Below are 15,582 nucleotides of genomic sequence, written 5' to 3'. Positions count from 1 at the left end.
CGGTGACATAGGTGAAGCAGCGGTCACTTACGCCCCATTTGGCGACCGCTGTGTTGGAAAGACTGTCTCACACCTACAGCGCTCGTGCTAAGAGTCGTGCGAGACCATAGCTTTCTCGCGCCTCACGGCGATGTACCTTGCAAATAAAAATTGGAGGACGCTTAAGCTTCGCCTTCAAGAATGGAACGTGATAGCGTTATCGCACCCCGTTCGCATCGCCCATTATTAAACGCAAGGGTATTTGGGGCATCCTCGCACCGGTCCCCGCACGGCCCCAACGCGCTCAGAAGAGACGAAGGGGAGAAGTGGGCGAGTGGCGCGCCACCTGTCGGGGCAGCGCCGTACATTGCGAGAAGGGGGCCTTCTGTTTGCCGCAAGGTGGCTCTGTGTGTGCGCCAAGCGCAGAAGAAATGTAGTGGAAACGTACTTCGCTACTCGTTTAACTGCGACTTCTGTAACTTACATGCTCATAATTACCGATATACACCGCAGTATGACTTTCTACGGCACGTTTCTAAGGCAACACTGCATTCACTAGAGGCGCTTTTGTCCCGCTTTGAACCATCGAGCTCATGGCGGAGTGGTAGTGTCTCTGTCACACTCCGCAGACCCTGGTTCGATTCCCACCGAGCCCATCTTGCAAGTTGTTTTTATTTATGAATTACCTTCCGGGATTTTTCGCTCGCGGCCAACGCCGCCGACGACACCGGCTTTTCTGCGACGCGAGCTCCTTAACGCTGTCGTGTTAATAACACAGATGTTTCTGTGGGAGCAGTAGGAACTGTAGTAGAGGCTGGGCCGCATATATTGAAAATCTAGAAGTCAGAGTGCCCTAGCAACCACGTTTGAAAGCAAGTGGCTGAAAGGCCGCCGGTGACACTCGACGCCGCTGTCCGACGTGCCTTCAGACACAGCGATCACCAAATGGGGCGTCCGTGCCGACTGCCTCACCGCGCGGGCAGCCAGCGTCGGAGCGTAAACAAACTCGACCCCACTCCGCGATGCCGGCAGGCCTAGGGGACAAACGCATAGAACACGTGCCAAGAACTCTCCTCCGTAGTGCCTACACAGAGTCATATATTCAAGGCACAAAAGTCCCCAGATGTTCTCTCTCGCGCCCGCTTTTACTCGCGCCTGCGCACAAACGGCTGGTTATACCTCAAATGAACGTCTCGTCACGTCAACTGTGCCGAACTATTCAGGGCGCAAATTCTCGGCGATCCTCATCCTGTTCGCATACAGTATGTGAGTTCACCGGCCACTGCGTGGCACGCTGGAAACGACTGACTGTAAGAGCCGTCATTTGATTCGCCGACCGCTGGCCACAGTCAGCGTTATCGCTCTAGCCAAACAGTTTGTTAAGTCTTGAAAACACAAGTTCGCCCTGTATCGGCTTACAAATTATTTGCGTGCCTTCTTTCTTGTAAGCCTGCCTGCGCACTGTGACAGTAACGGGAGGACGTGTTCATTACAGCCGACATTCCAAAATATGGATTATTAAGATTGCCACCGCCACCAGCTACTTTAGAATACTTAAACACACATTTGGACTCTTGACACGTAAGCTCTAGCGCTACGCGTCGTGGTTTTGTTGGTTTAATCAAGCGCAGACTTGACACATTGGAGAAAGAATGACCGACACTTGACAGAATGACCGACCGAATGACCGAAGAATGACCGACCTTCACGCATCTGTATTTCGTTCATGTGCGACATCCGCACTTGTGTTAACCGCCAAGTGTATGTTCTGAGCCTTGAAACGGCGTTCTCCAGGCTACAACGATGGTTGTCGTCTCTGTAGTTGGAACCAGCACTGAACAAAACTAGTGTGACTTTACTAGGAGGTTTCAATACGCGTGTTGGGTGTCAGGGAAAGAATAGTACTGAACGTGCGAATGCATTCCTTCATGAGTTGGGTACAAAAATATATGGAGAGGGCAGGTAGAGTACCACTCTATCAAATTAAAGTAAAATAAAAGTGACCACTCGAGAGATTTCATCAAATTGCGTGACGTAAATGCGGCACAAAGCAACGTACTGCGAGAAGAAAATAGGTCTACGGTTGATGGAAAGAACTACAAACCTAGGCACTGTGTTTGAATTGTGTGAGAAGTGTGTCCTATTGTTTCCGAAACTCTATTTGCTGTCGATGAAAACAATGACATCGAAGAAACAGCCCGACCACTCTCACAGTAGCCACCGCGTGTGGCAAAGCACGACATTGAAGCGCTCATTATCGTGTCAGCATGAAAACGCGACCACCATTTTTGTGTTGAATAGAAAGGAAGCAGATTGTCGCGATGCGAACACAGATGAGCCTTTCCCGCACATGTCTTACATAAATTTTATAGGGTAAATAACACAGATAAGTAGGGATATTACAGGCTCAAAGGCAATCAAAACGGCAAGTTGGGGTCAGTTGGTTAGCATTCACAGCAAGGTTCGCTACAGCGCAAGCCAGGGACAAAACAAGGTATAAAACGGCGACACTGCGCTGTGTCGTCGTTTTATGCTCTCTTTTGTCCGTGACTTGTGTTGCGCTGTAACGAACCTTACTATCAATCAAAGGCAATACTTGCAAGCCGGGTTCCCAGTTTCAGTTCAGCTCAGTTTATTACCTTAAAAGTCCCCCGCCGGGGCATTACACAAGGGGTAGGTTTTTATAGAACAGCAAAGACATCGTGAGAAATAATCATTTAACAAAATGGTTGGTTACAAGTTCTATAAACGAAGATAGACAAGTGGTAGTAGTGATGTTGGGGGAAAGGCCGTTCCAGTCTGTGGCGGTTCGGAAGAAAAAAGAGGCAGTAAAGGTGGTTGTCCGAGCACGTGGGTACGCTGCCTTTAAGTGGATGGCTGGTGTGATGAGATATGCGTGCTGACGCTGTTATGTAGGGCTCTTGATTAAGGGAAGAGACGAAGATCTTGAGCTACAGAGAAAGAACGGAAATGCGACGTCGACATGAAAGCATTGACAAGCCAGATTCTGATTTCAGAGATGAAATGCTGACGTCGTATGAGTATGAGGTATGAATGAATCTAACGGCATGATTTCGGACTGATTCTGTGGCATCGGTGAGATGTGTTTGATGCGGGTTCCAGATGGCTGACGCGTATTCTAGTCTCAGCCTGACAAGTGACTTATATGCTAGTAATTTTACATCTGGTGGGACGTTCTGTAGATTCCGTTTTAGAAAACCTAAGGTTTAGTTGGCTGTGAAGATAATATGAATGACATGTGCGCGCCAAGACAAATCGTGAGATAAGGCTACACCTAGATACTTATAGGATTGTACTAGTTCTAATGGCGTGTTATTAATTGTTTATGGGAAAAAGTAATGGTTGCGGCGGCGGGAGAAGGACATGAATTTGCATTTCTTGGCGTTAAGGGTCGTCAACAAATAACTGCACCATCCTAAAACACTATTAACATCATTCTGGAGAGCGGTATGGTCAGATGAGTTGATAGAGTGGTACATGACGCAGTGGTCTGCAAACATGCGTGTATTACAGGAGACACACATAGATAAATCATTAATATATATTAAAAAAACAGCCGACCAAGAACAGATCCTTGGGTGACGTTGGAGGTTACTGGGAGGGGCTTTTCCTATGCACTCATATGCATTTATGCTTATAACATTCTCTCTAACGGACTAAACATAAACTCTACTAAAATCGCGCGGGTGACATCTTCTTCCTTGCGCGAAAGGTCAGAAACGTTTCATTTTTGTGTGGAGTCATTAACTCCCATTCTCGTTGCGCTACAAAAATGAATAACTCATGTTTTATGAATCAATGAAAAGTGTAAAAGAAGGGTCATAGCAATCGCTTTATTACCTGCAATTTACACACATCTGAACCTTTCAATTTGTCATAAGCTTACCGTCTCGGTAATTTTCACTAATATGTGCTGTTCCTTTGTATTCGCCACTCAATGTCTAATGCTCTCTCCTCTTATGGATGTAACATGTTGCTAAGCAAGACTTGTCTATAAATTGGTGGCTTTGATGCCGAACTCAACGGCGACCTACTGGGCTTTCTTTTCATCCGAAAGGATCAGCAACCCTTGACGGGTGCCGGTTTCCTTCCTCTAATAGGAATGACATATTGTTAGCTGTTAATGGCCCGAGCGAGTATGAAACATTGGGACTACTTATGTGCGCAACCACGCAAGCAATCATAATTGTCGTTTGCTGCCACTGACCACGCAGTCATACAGATTTTGTCGTTCAACTGAATACCATACCAGATCATATTAAGAGGCAACGGACTAACGCTCAAGCTTCCCTATTTAATCATCATCATCATCAGCCTGGTTACGCCCACTGCAGGGCAAAGGCCTCTCCCATACTTCTCCAACTACCCCGGTCACGTATTAATTGTGGCCATATTGTCCGTGCAAACTTCTTAATCTCATCCACCCACATAAATTTCTACCGTCCCCTGCTACGCTTCCCTTCCCTTGGAATTCAGTTCGTAACCCTTAATGATCATCGGTTATCTTCCCTCCTCATTACATGTCCTGCCCATGACCATTTCTTTTTCTTGATTTCAACTAAGATCTCTAATTCGCGTTTGTTCCCTTACCCAATCTGCTCTTTTCTTATCCCTTAGCGTTACACCTATCATTCTTTCCAAAGCTCGTTGCGTCGTCCTCAATTTAAGTAGAACCCTTTTCGTAAGCCTCAAGGTTTCTGCCCCGTACGTGAGTACTGGTAAGGCACAGCTGTTATCCTATTTATTAATAATTCCTTTCTTCACATAGACCATCATCCATCTTGAGTCATTAACAATGCAGGCAGTAGTTTTCTTTCTGTTTGTTTCAACTTTATTTTAGGCAGGATGACTTCTATGAGAACATGCGTCACGCATGATTCTGAGAGCGTTTTTTTATGTAGCAATATGGAACAATCCTAATGGTCCGTATTCTATATACGATCTCCGTGAAGTTATCGGCGAACAGTTTAATCATGCTGTTTTCGGATTGATAGGGCATTTAAAAATCTGAAGAGCCATCCACCGACTTGTAGTAAAGCGGTTATTCGACATCTTATTGACGGCGCGGCAAAACGGCGCTGCTCGCTAGACAGAATCGCTACACGCATATCCACTGCCTTCACCCGTGTTCTGCGGCGTGTTCCCATTCCTGGCCGCTACTGTGAGTGAAGCAGTAGATCGCAGGCAACGCGAGCAATAACTTGGCCAGTTTTTCTTCGAAAATTAGCGCAATAAATTCAGCGAATAAATCCAGTCCGCACATTGAACAATGGCTGACCCTGAGCACGCTGCAGAAGTGGTGCTGCTGCTAGCGCACAGCAGTAAAGCGTTTAATTCGCATATCCGTCCCACGCGTATTTATTGGAACTGGTACGTTATTTAGATAATAATGTTTCACCCCGTAGGGCGCGTGCAGAATATGCATGGCCGTCTGCATCGCTGTCAGTTTCATTGAGGTAGACTGTGCTACCATGTTTAATAAATATATACCGGTTCCTCGATACCTTATGGAATATGTGATTGGTGATGCTCACGTGTGGGCGGTGAATGTGTCGTCGGAGCAAATTTTTTGTCTTCTAGGCTCAAACTGGCTGCATTTGAATCTATCTATCTATCTATCTATCTATCTATCTATCTATCTATCTATCTATCTATCTATCTATCTATCTATCTATCTATCTATCTATCTATCTATCTATCTGTCTGTCTATCTATCTATCTATCTATCTAATCTTCATACGTCGACCCAGTGACGCAAGCAATCTACCAGCTTGGGCCACTAGGTATGTGCTTGTGATCGTTAAGCCGTCGTGGTCATTTCATTATCGTTATTCCAGCTTTGTGATCTGATTCTCGTTATGCCGTCCTCATCACGCCTTCTACGCCGACCCAGTGGCTCAAGTTCTCTAATGGCTTTGACCACTGGGTATGCGCAAATGAACATAACCTTAGGGGGAAGGGGGGGCAGCGTAACCCGGATGAAGGACCACGAGAAAAAGACAATACGAGCGCTGACTGCAAACGGATTTGACGCAGTCTATCAGCGTCCTGACCTGGCTCACCCATCTCATCCATGCGGTTTTGTGAAACAAGAGGGCGCGAAGAAGCAAGTCGTCGGGCGTCTTCAGGAAGACAGACTGTCTCGGATATACAAAGATTATCGTGGCTTGAAAACGGGAAGATAGTGTCTAGTGTATAACGAGGTGGACGAGCATAAAGAAGACAGAAGGAACTGTAGCCTGTAATTTCATACTGTGTGGTGTTAAATGCGTACGTAATGAAAGGTAGCACGTTGTCCTAGTTCTTATGATCTGACGCGACATACATGGGTCCCATGTTAGTAAGAGTTCTATTCGTGCGTTCCGTAAGGCCATTTGTTTGTGGAGGATACGGGGTGGAATGTCGAAAACTTGAAGCACATAGACGAAGCATTTCTTCGACCACGTCTGCAGTGAACTGCCGCCCACAATCACTGATGATGACTATTAGAGGTTCATGTCGGAAAATGACAAAACGCAGCAGAAACATGCACACTTCGGTTGCAGTAGCCGGTGGTATCGCAGCTGTCTCACAGTAGCGTGTCACGTGATTGGCACACACGACAATCCAGCGATTCCCATCAGATGACCGCGAGAAAGGACCGAGAAGGTCGATGCCGACTTGTGCAAATGGAGTGCTGGAGGGTGGCATGGATGTAGTCGACCAAGAGGAGCGAGCACTCGTCGGACGCTTGTGACGTTGACACTCGCTACAGCTGGTCACGTACTGGTCATTCATAGAGCGAAAGATGGAGACACGGAGACTCTCCGGGACCACCAGAAGATATCGTGGGCCCGTAGCAGAATAGTTCTTTTTGTAAAGAACCCCATCACGAACGCAGAAACGAGTGGACGGTGCTAATTTCCTATCAGTAATTAGCAGGGGCTCACAGCTGCGACTTTTGGTTGCTCGACCTTGAAGGTGTTTATATCGGAAAATCCCGGCTCCAGTGATGCGATATAGCGGTTGAAGTTGTCCGCGTCGCAGTCCATCGTTGGAAGCGGCATGCGCGAGAGGCAGTTAGCGTCGGCGTGCCGTCGGCCGCTGTTATAAGAAACGGTAAGCCATATTCCTGTAAACGAAGTGTCCCACGTGCAAGCCGGCCTGACGGATCACGGAGATTAACCAGGCAGCAGAGAGAGTGATGGTCTCTCAACACAGTGAAGGGACGCCCTTACAGGTATGACTGGAAGCACGGTAGGGCGAAAATCACTGCAAGACATTCTTGCTCGGTGACCGTGTAGTTGCGCTCGGACTTACTTAAAAAGCGACTCGCATAGGCGACAACGTGTTCTTTGGTGTCCAGGTGTTCAATAAGGACAGCCCCCATGCCAATACCATTACCGTCCGTATGAACTTCTGTGGGAGCCGCGTGGTCAAAGTGTCGGAGAATGGGTAGGGACGTCAGAAGAAACTTCAGTTGACGAAAACTAGCCTCACATTCAGAAGTCCATTCAAAGGGAACGCCCTTCTAGAGGAGGCTTGTCAGTGGGTACTCGAGGTTGGCAAATCCATGAATAAACCGGCGGGAGTACGAGCAACGCCCCAGAAAACTGCGGAGCTCTTTTACATGGTGATGAAGCTTGAAAGCTTCTGCAGTAGCAGTCATTGCTGGATCGGATCGTATACCGTCCTTATCCAGTAGATGACCCAGAACAATTGATTGGCGCTCTCGAAAATGACATTTCTTCGAACTGACCACCAAAGCCACTTTTCCCAAGCAGTCTAGCACAAGGTCGAGACGTATGTTGTGCTCACTGAACGTGCACCCGAAAATCACTACATTATTTAGATAGCACTTCCATACTTCCCACTTTAAACCATGCAGGATGTAGTCCATAAAGCGCTAAAAAGTTGCAGGCGTATTACAGAGTCCAAACGGCATCACATTAAATTCAAAAAGTCCATCTGGTGTTACAAATGCTGTTTTCTCCTTGTCTGGCTTGTGCACTGGAATCTGCCAGTACCCCGACCTCAAGTCAACAGACGAAAAGTAAGACGCTGATGAGAGGCAGTCGATAGCATCATCAATACGCGGAGGAGGATATCCGTCCTTTTTAGTGATGGTGTTGAGGCGGCGGTAGTCCACCCAAAATCGCCATGTACCATCTTTCTTTCTAACCAGAATCACTGGCACTGCCCATGGACTACAGGATTCTTGGATTACATTCTTATTTAGCATTTCGTGGACTTGGTCATTGATCACCTTGCGTTCCGATGGTGGGACTCTGTATGGTTTCTGTCGCAACGGTTGGGCAGATCCCGTATCTATGCGATGGTGTATACGAGAAGGAGGAAACAATGATGGTCCATCTTGCTGGAAGAAGTCAAACAGTCGGGCATGTTTTAGCAGAATATTCGCCACTTCGTGACGCTGCTTAGTGCTGAGTGACTTGTTTACCATAGTCAGAAATGAGGAGTGCGCCGCAGGGCAGAGATTAACGAAATCGCGTTCATCCGCAGAATCAGGAGTTTCTGTAAGAATGGCGGGCGACATCACTTGATCTTCATGGTAGGGTAGTTTCAGACCCTTTGGTAGTATTGCAAGTTAACTGGAACAGTTTAGGGTCCATAAGTTAGTGCGTCCCTGAAAAATTGACAGCGTGCAATACGGTATCAGCAAATTCATCTTGATACAACTCAGATAAACGGGCTCCACGGTAGCGTCAAACGTTCCGTCGGTGTTTGGGAAGCAGGCGACTGAAACATATGTTGCTGACAACGGAGGCACAGCTCTATCCCTGCATAGACAAAGCACACTTTCATGATACAGTGGGCCTTCCGTAAACGCAGCAGAAAAGCTCATACCTACACTGGTTTCTCCCGCTCTGCTGTCGACAGTGGCACCACACAGTTTCAAACAATCAAGGCCCAGGGTTATGTCATGCGTAGAATCAGGTAGAACAGCAAACTCTGCATGAAATATTTGACCACCTAAGGTAACGTCTACATTGCACACACCGACAGGATGCAACAACTCCCCACTCACTCCGCGAAACGTATGGGCACGGTCCCAGCGAAACGTCATTTTTCGTCCTAGGAGGCTTTTAAACGCAAGACTCACTACTGAAACGGTTGCTCACATGGCCACCAAGGCCATTGATGAAACTCCGTCAATCAATACAGACACCTATTCTTAAACATACAAATGGGTGGAGGCATCTCTGTCGACATCGCAGATTGTCCAGTGACCTTACCTCCAACGGCCGCGCTGGCTAGTTTTCCGTAGGTGGCGACGGGTAGCGACGCCGCGGACAGGGCGACCGGCTTACGCGAGGAGCGGGTGGTGGTGTCAAGCTGCGATCGGATGCTGGAGAACGGTTACGCAGCGGCTCCGGGTGGTGGTGAGGCAAGCTTCCTGGATATGTGTGCGAGGGCGAATACGTTTCGCCAAGGGGAGCGTGGTACCGCCTAGACATCGTCGATCGGTCGAACCTCGGTGGTTGGCGGCGATTGCAGTACCTGGCAACGTGACCCATGTCGCCACAGCTATAACGCAGAGGTAAACGACGATCGATGAACTCCTTCTCGAAGTGGTCAGCCATGGGGGGTCGGCAGCAGAGTGAAGCGCCTCAGCCTGCTGCACAAGGGAACGGTTGCATGATGTTGCGCGCAAGTACCTGGTGTCGCAGCAGTACTTCACGCACGATCTGCCGTATAGTAGACGAAAGATCGGTGGACGGGCTCTCATCAACGCTGGCAACGGTTGTCACATTCGCCAGGCGTCCAAACTTTGGCGCAATGCGACGTGTCTTCAACGTCTCAAACGTACAGCAATGACGTAGGACATCTGAGATGGAATCAATGTGTTCCCTGCTTATAAGGAAATTGTAGACATCTTCTGCAATTTCTTTGAGCATATGTCCGACTCGGTCTTTCTCAGACATTTGCGAATTAACTATTTTGCACAGCATGAGGATTTCTTTTATGTGTGTAGTGCATATTTCTCCAGGAGTTGGAGCTAGTGTTCTTTCCGCGCGTTGCTGTTTGGCGTAGGAGTCGCCAAAACACTTCTTAATTTTCTCGACGAAGCGCTCCCACTTTGTTAGGGAGTCTTCGTGGTTTTCAAACCACATCAGCACTGTCTCACTCAGAAACAGTACGACATATTTCAGCCGAGTGACAGAATCCCAACGGTTGTAGCGGCTCACCCTTGCGTAGTGCGTCAGCCACTCGTCAATGACTTCGCCCGCTTTTTCCGCGAACGAGCGTGGTTCCATGCAGTGCTGCAAAGGTCCAACTGGCGCTGACCTTGGAGCAGGTCAAACTAGAGCTGGCATTCCTCTACCTCCGTCCTGAGCCATAGGGAAAGTCGTTGGCAAGAGACCGGCAAGACGACGGCTCCGGCGAAGTTCTAGGTGTTGCGACTCCGTGGTACTTGTGTCGTACTCCACACCTCCACCACTCTGTTGCGCCAACGAAAGGCGTTTATTGACAAGCCAGGTAGAGTTAGACGCAATGGCTTTAACCAACTGAGTGCCTATCGAGATTCAGCTAGCCACCCGCACGTCATCTTTCTCGTTCACCTCTCTTGGATGCCGCCTATGTGTTGAGGCGTAAAACCACTACGTACTTAAGAGTGTCACAAGATATATATATCTCAAAGACCTAGGGACAGGGATGCTCGGAATTTCAGCTCGTCTCCTAGAAATGATTCTTCTAATCCTGTTCGGCAACCAGACAAGCCCTTTGTAGGTATACACGATATAGACAACCAGCGGTACGATTTAAGGATTATGTCTCCAAGTAGCCCTACTCCCTTGGTGGACTGGACACAGGTTCATATTCTTCCTATCTTCTACAGAGGTCTAAAACTTCCCCTACGAATTCGGCTTTTTACGCCAAAAGCGTTTCTTCCATGAGACTTAAGTCAGATGCGATACCTTAAATAGGAGATTTCTTTGAACATTCCCGCAGGTTATACGTGCCATATGTACACTGCCACGTGAACGACAGTCAAGGACCGTCACTCTTGACCCAGGCTCAGAGCGAATGAGCCGAACATCATTGTTATCCGAAACGTATACATGGATGTTCACATTGACTTTCTTTTGCGTTCAGTGTTCATATTGCGTGAATTTACGTGCTGTGTATTTTCCACACGCATGTCCTATTTAAGTTCATATCTTTACATTATGTAAACTGTCTTGTATGCAATATATTTCAGGATGCTTATTTTAGTATTACGTTTCATGCATTCGTTCGAAAAGAAATGGTATTAATTGTGTAACGTATACTGTTCCTCCTTGTCATCTGTACGACATTTGCTTGTCTTTTAGTACAGTTTCATAAGCGAAGTAACAGTCCACTCTTCTTTTAAGGGTGAGATGATGCTACATCCTCAGCTTCAGTTTCCGATTGTTCTGACCGCTAACGTCACGTCGCACTCAACTTTGTAAGTGCATTGCACCGTGTTGCCTACCCTTCTTTCGAAATAAACGTCAATCTTTGGTCCTCGTGAGCGGAAATCCCTTTCCTTCTACGGTGCTCCGCGCCCGCCGTTACGCTCACTCCGTAGACCTCGTGCCGACGCCACTTCACTACATCACTACAAGTATACAGAGACGAGATTGCAGGTAGACAGACGCCATCTACTCCATAAGGAATTCTTCAATGTCTTCTTTTGCTCCGCCTCGCAGCGTAAGATTTTGTTCCAAGGAAGACGAAACTCGCGAAGCAAGTTATGCATACACATGATGATTTCGCAATCATTTGGGAACCACATAATGGCAGCGCTTAAGTAGTGGTACTTCTACTACTTATGTCATCTGCAAAATGTGCCTACTGGACGTCAGTTTTGCTGTCACGTAGTATTGCGAAGAGACCGCTGTACGCTGCAATGAATTTGCGATACGAGCCTTTACACGTGGAGGCATGCACAGCACAACGCAGTCGCCTGGATTGAAACTTACAGGCATCTGCATGCCGAGCGTCATTGCACGCTTAGAAACTAGTAAAGAGAGTGTTTCTGGCGAGCAAGTCAGCGCGCTACTTGAGCACAATACAACGTCTGCGCAATGGAAGCGATTTTCAGTAGTGAAATGCCCACACTCTGTTAAAATAAATTACGACAGAACTCACCTCACGATGACTGTCGGCGGTAACGCGATCACCATTCGAGCGATGTAGCGACACAACATATTTTTGCATCAAACTTTTGATTATGATACTTGCCTTGCCTCGTTTATATGCGATATAATCCAATATTGTATCAATTCATTGTGGCACTTCACTGGCAAGGTCGCGCGTGAGCACGTTGGTATGATGATGCACCAACGCAGTGACGACCATGGAATTCCGAAGAATTAATCATATCGATGAAGCGACAAAGACAGTATGACGACAAAGACTTGACAAACAATGAGATGACGATTACTAAATCAAGACGATGGTAAATGACAGCAACGTGATGACAACAACATGAGGACGATGGCATGACGACTAGTCTGTGACGACGATAACGTGACGAAGATAGCATGAGGGCAACCGGATGACGAAGTTGGAGTGACGATGATGGAAAGCTCGCGACGGCATCAAAACGACGGCTGACTACGGATACACGATACCATGAGAACGTCGGCCTAATTACAAAAAATAACGACAATATGATAACAAAATTATGACGAAGTGGGAAGGATGTCGATGGGCGAACGAAGGTGGTATGACGACAATGAGATAATGTTACTCAAGCCATGAAGACGATAAAATGACACCATGACTTCGACGGTTTGATGGCAATCGCATGACGATTCCTATGTAACGACGATTGCGTGATGACGACAGCATGACGAGAGTCGGGGGCTGAGGTTAGACTGTGGCCGCCATGAAACGACCGCGACGGCATCACAATGACGGCACTACGAGAAATGCCCGACGACTGCTGTATGATAACGAAAAGGCGACAATGAAATGACAATGGTATGTGTACAACGGGATGGTGACGAGTGTATGCGGACAGTGGCGTGACGACGCATGTATCACGAATCTTGCATAACGATGAGGGCATGACGATGACGACATCACGAGGCTCGGATGTCAAAGCTTGAGTGACGACGATGGCACGACCACGACGGCGTGACGGTGTGCTAACGGATGCGTGATACTGAGTGTAGGACGAGGCTACAATGACGACGTTGATGTGGACGTGGCAGTCTAATCTCAAAAAGTTGACGTTATCATAATAACGATACATTGACGAAGGAGAATTGACATAAATGGAATGACGAATGTTGAGCGATGGCGATTGCATGAATACGATGAGCAGATGCTTCCGAAGTAATGACAATACTAAAACGACAGCATGGCAATGACAGAATGGTGACAATGGTATGACGGCGACTGTGTGATGTCGACGGCGTGGCGACTGCGGTATGGTGAGAGTTGAATGACAAAGTTAGAATGGCGTTACGGAACGACTGCAATGGTAGCACGATTACGGTATGACAATGAATGCATAAGAACGACTGTATGACGACGATGGCTTAAGAGGAAGCTTTAGCTCGGGCCCAACTCCGACGCGGCCTATTCAAATACATGTAAAAACGCAAAAACGTTTTTCTGAGATAACCCCTGGACCGATTTTAATGAAATTTGTTGCATTTGAGAGAGAAAGGTAAATTCTAGTGACTGTTGGAAGCGGAATTTTGATTTGGGGCTTGAATTTTGTTAAAAGGATTTTCAAAAATTCAGACATTTGAAAAAAATAGAAGCACGAAGTTTACAAATTCATAGCTCTGCATCAAGAAGAGATATCGCGGTTCTGTAAACGGCATCCATTAGATCATTCAAAGCGGACAAATTTTATATGTCATTTTACATCTTACGTGAATTTGTTACCTTGTTTACGAGGGTTCTGCAAAAGTTGTAATTACATATTAATAAATTTTTTGAGATTCATGTATAAGATGTCAAATTTGTCCGCTTTAGATGTGCTATTAGGTACAATTCACAGAATTGCGATATCACCTATTCTTGCTGAGTTACAGAGTTGTAAACTTCATAGTTTCGTTTTCTGAAAATTTGCGATTTTTGCCAATTTTTAATAAAAAATTGACGACATAAATCGAAAATTCGAAACCAACAGTCACTAGATTTTAAGTTTTTCTTTTAAATGCAACAAACCCCGTCAAATTTGGTGCTGTGGTTGCCAAGAAAAACGAATTCTCCTTTTACATGTATTTAGATAGGAGCACCCGAGCTAAAGCTTCCTCTTAACGACAAAGCCATGACGAGAGTCGGATGACAAAGCTAGAGTGACGAAGGTGCTACGGCCCTGACGGCATCTTGATTACTTGCTCATACCTAGTGCTCAAATCCATTAAAATCTTGGGCTTCTGGGTCAGGGTAGACGGCGTGACGAGGACGGCATGACGAGAGTCACATTACAAAGCTGGAATGACGACAATGGGGTGACCATGACGACATAACGATGACGAGCACATACCTAGCGGCACAAGGTGGTAAATTACTTCGGTCACTGTGTCGGCGTATGAAGACAGACAGACAGACAGACGGACAGACAGACAGACAGACAGACAGACAGACAGACAGACAGACAGACAGACGGACGGACGGACGGACGGACGGACGGACGGACAGACAGACAGACAGACAGACAGACAGACAGACAGACAGACAGACAGACAGACAGACAGACAGACGGACGGACGGACGGACGGACGGACGGACGGACGGACGGACGGACGGACGGACGGACGGACGGACGGATAGGCTCAAAACGGCTGAAGACCAAGAATGCTAACCGCTTTTTTTTTTCAACAAATGCTATTACTGCAATTCTTTCTGCTTTTGTTTTCCTGAATAGAGTAGCTAACTTACTCGGCATGGAAAAGTAACATTGACTGCTTGCTCTGCTATATCTTTTAAATTGTGCGAAAGGCGCTCAATGTAAGTAACAGAAGCAACAATTATCTTAGTGATGTTGCGCCTCCGGTCGTTATAAGGACATGTCCTGGCTCTGCTGTGTATACTTGAAGAAGCTTCGGACGCCGTTGCCAGGTAAGTGTGTTCATATGCATCCTGATGTGGGCTCTTTGCTTCGGCTACACTAGCATTCCACCTCTGTTTAGAGTTATACCTAATAGCATTTGCTATTCCGAAGTGGTCCCACTTACCGAGCCATACATCTGCAGTTGGGAAGGTCCATTCACTGGTGTACGTGTGGCAAGCAACGACGTCCAGTCCAGCAGCAGTCACAGCGTTCTTCTCGTCAGTCACCAACTGTTCATGAGGTACCAGTTCGTTGAATCGGAATCTCTTCGACAGAACCTCAACTGGGCTCTACACAAAGAGAGTTAAGAGGTCAGTGTTTCCCCAACCACTATATTGGACTTGTAAAAACGAAAAAACATCCTTGAATTCCTCTTGACATAAGCTGTATTACTACAACTCCCAGTGTTCTTGCAGTAGACACTCTCCACATATAAAAAAAATTGCGGTATAAACAGCACTTTTATCATCTAATATAGTACAGCCTCCTGTGATACCAAATTTGCCATAAAAGGTAATACAACTAGTGTAGTT

At 46.8% G+C, this 15,582-nt stretch overlaps 1 protein-coding gene across 2 annotated transcripts in view; it reads right to left on the bottom strand.

Annotated features, from left to right (window-relative positions):
• Window positions 1–15,582, bottom strand: part of LOC129382727 (uncharacterized) — a 28,640-nt gene that overhangs the window by 4,086 nt on the left and 8,972 nt on the right. The window contains exon 2 of one of the 2 annotated variants that reach the window (XM_072288561.1): window positions 15,174–15,279. In XM_072288561.1, coding sequence (XP_072144662.1) covers window positions 15,174–15,279 — 106 coding nt within the window. Of the gene's footprint in view, window positions 1–15,173; window positions 15,340–15,582 lie in introns of both variants that reach the window. The other variant, XM_055066881.2, reaches the window with a different exon arrangement.

Source organism: Dermacentor andersoni, chromosome 6, assembly GCF_023375885.2.
Source record: "Dermacentor andersoni chromosome 6, qqDerAnde1_hic_scaffold, whole genome shotgun sequence".
Classification (NCBI taxonomy): Eukaryota; Metazoa; Arthropoda; class Arachnida; order Ixodida; family Ixodidae; genus Dermacentor; species Dermacentor andersoni.
Note: the sequence above shows the minus strand (reverse complement) of the source record. Positions and strands in the feature narration are given on the sequence as shown.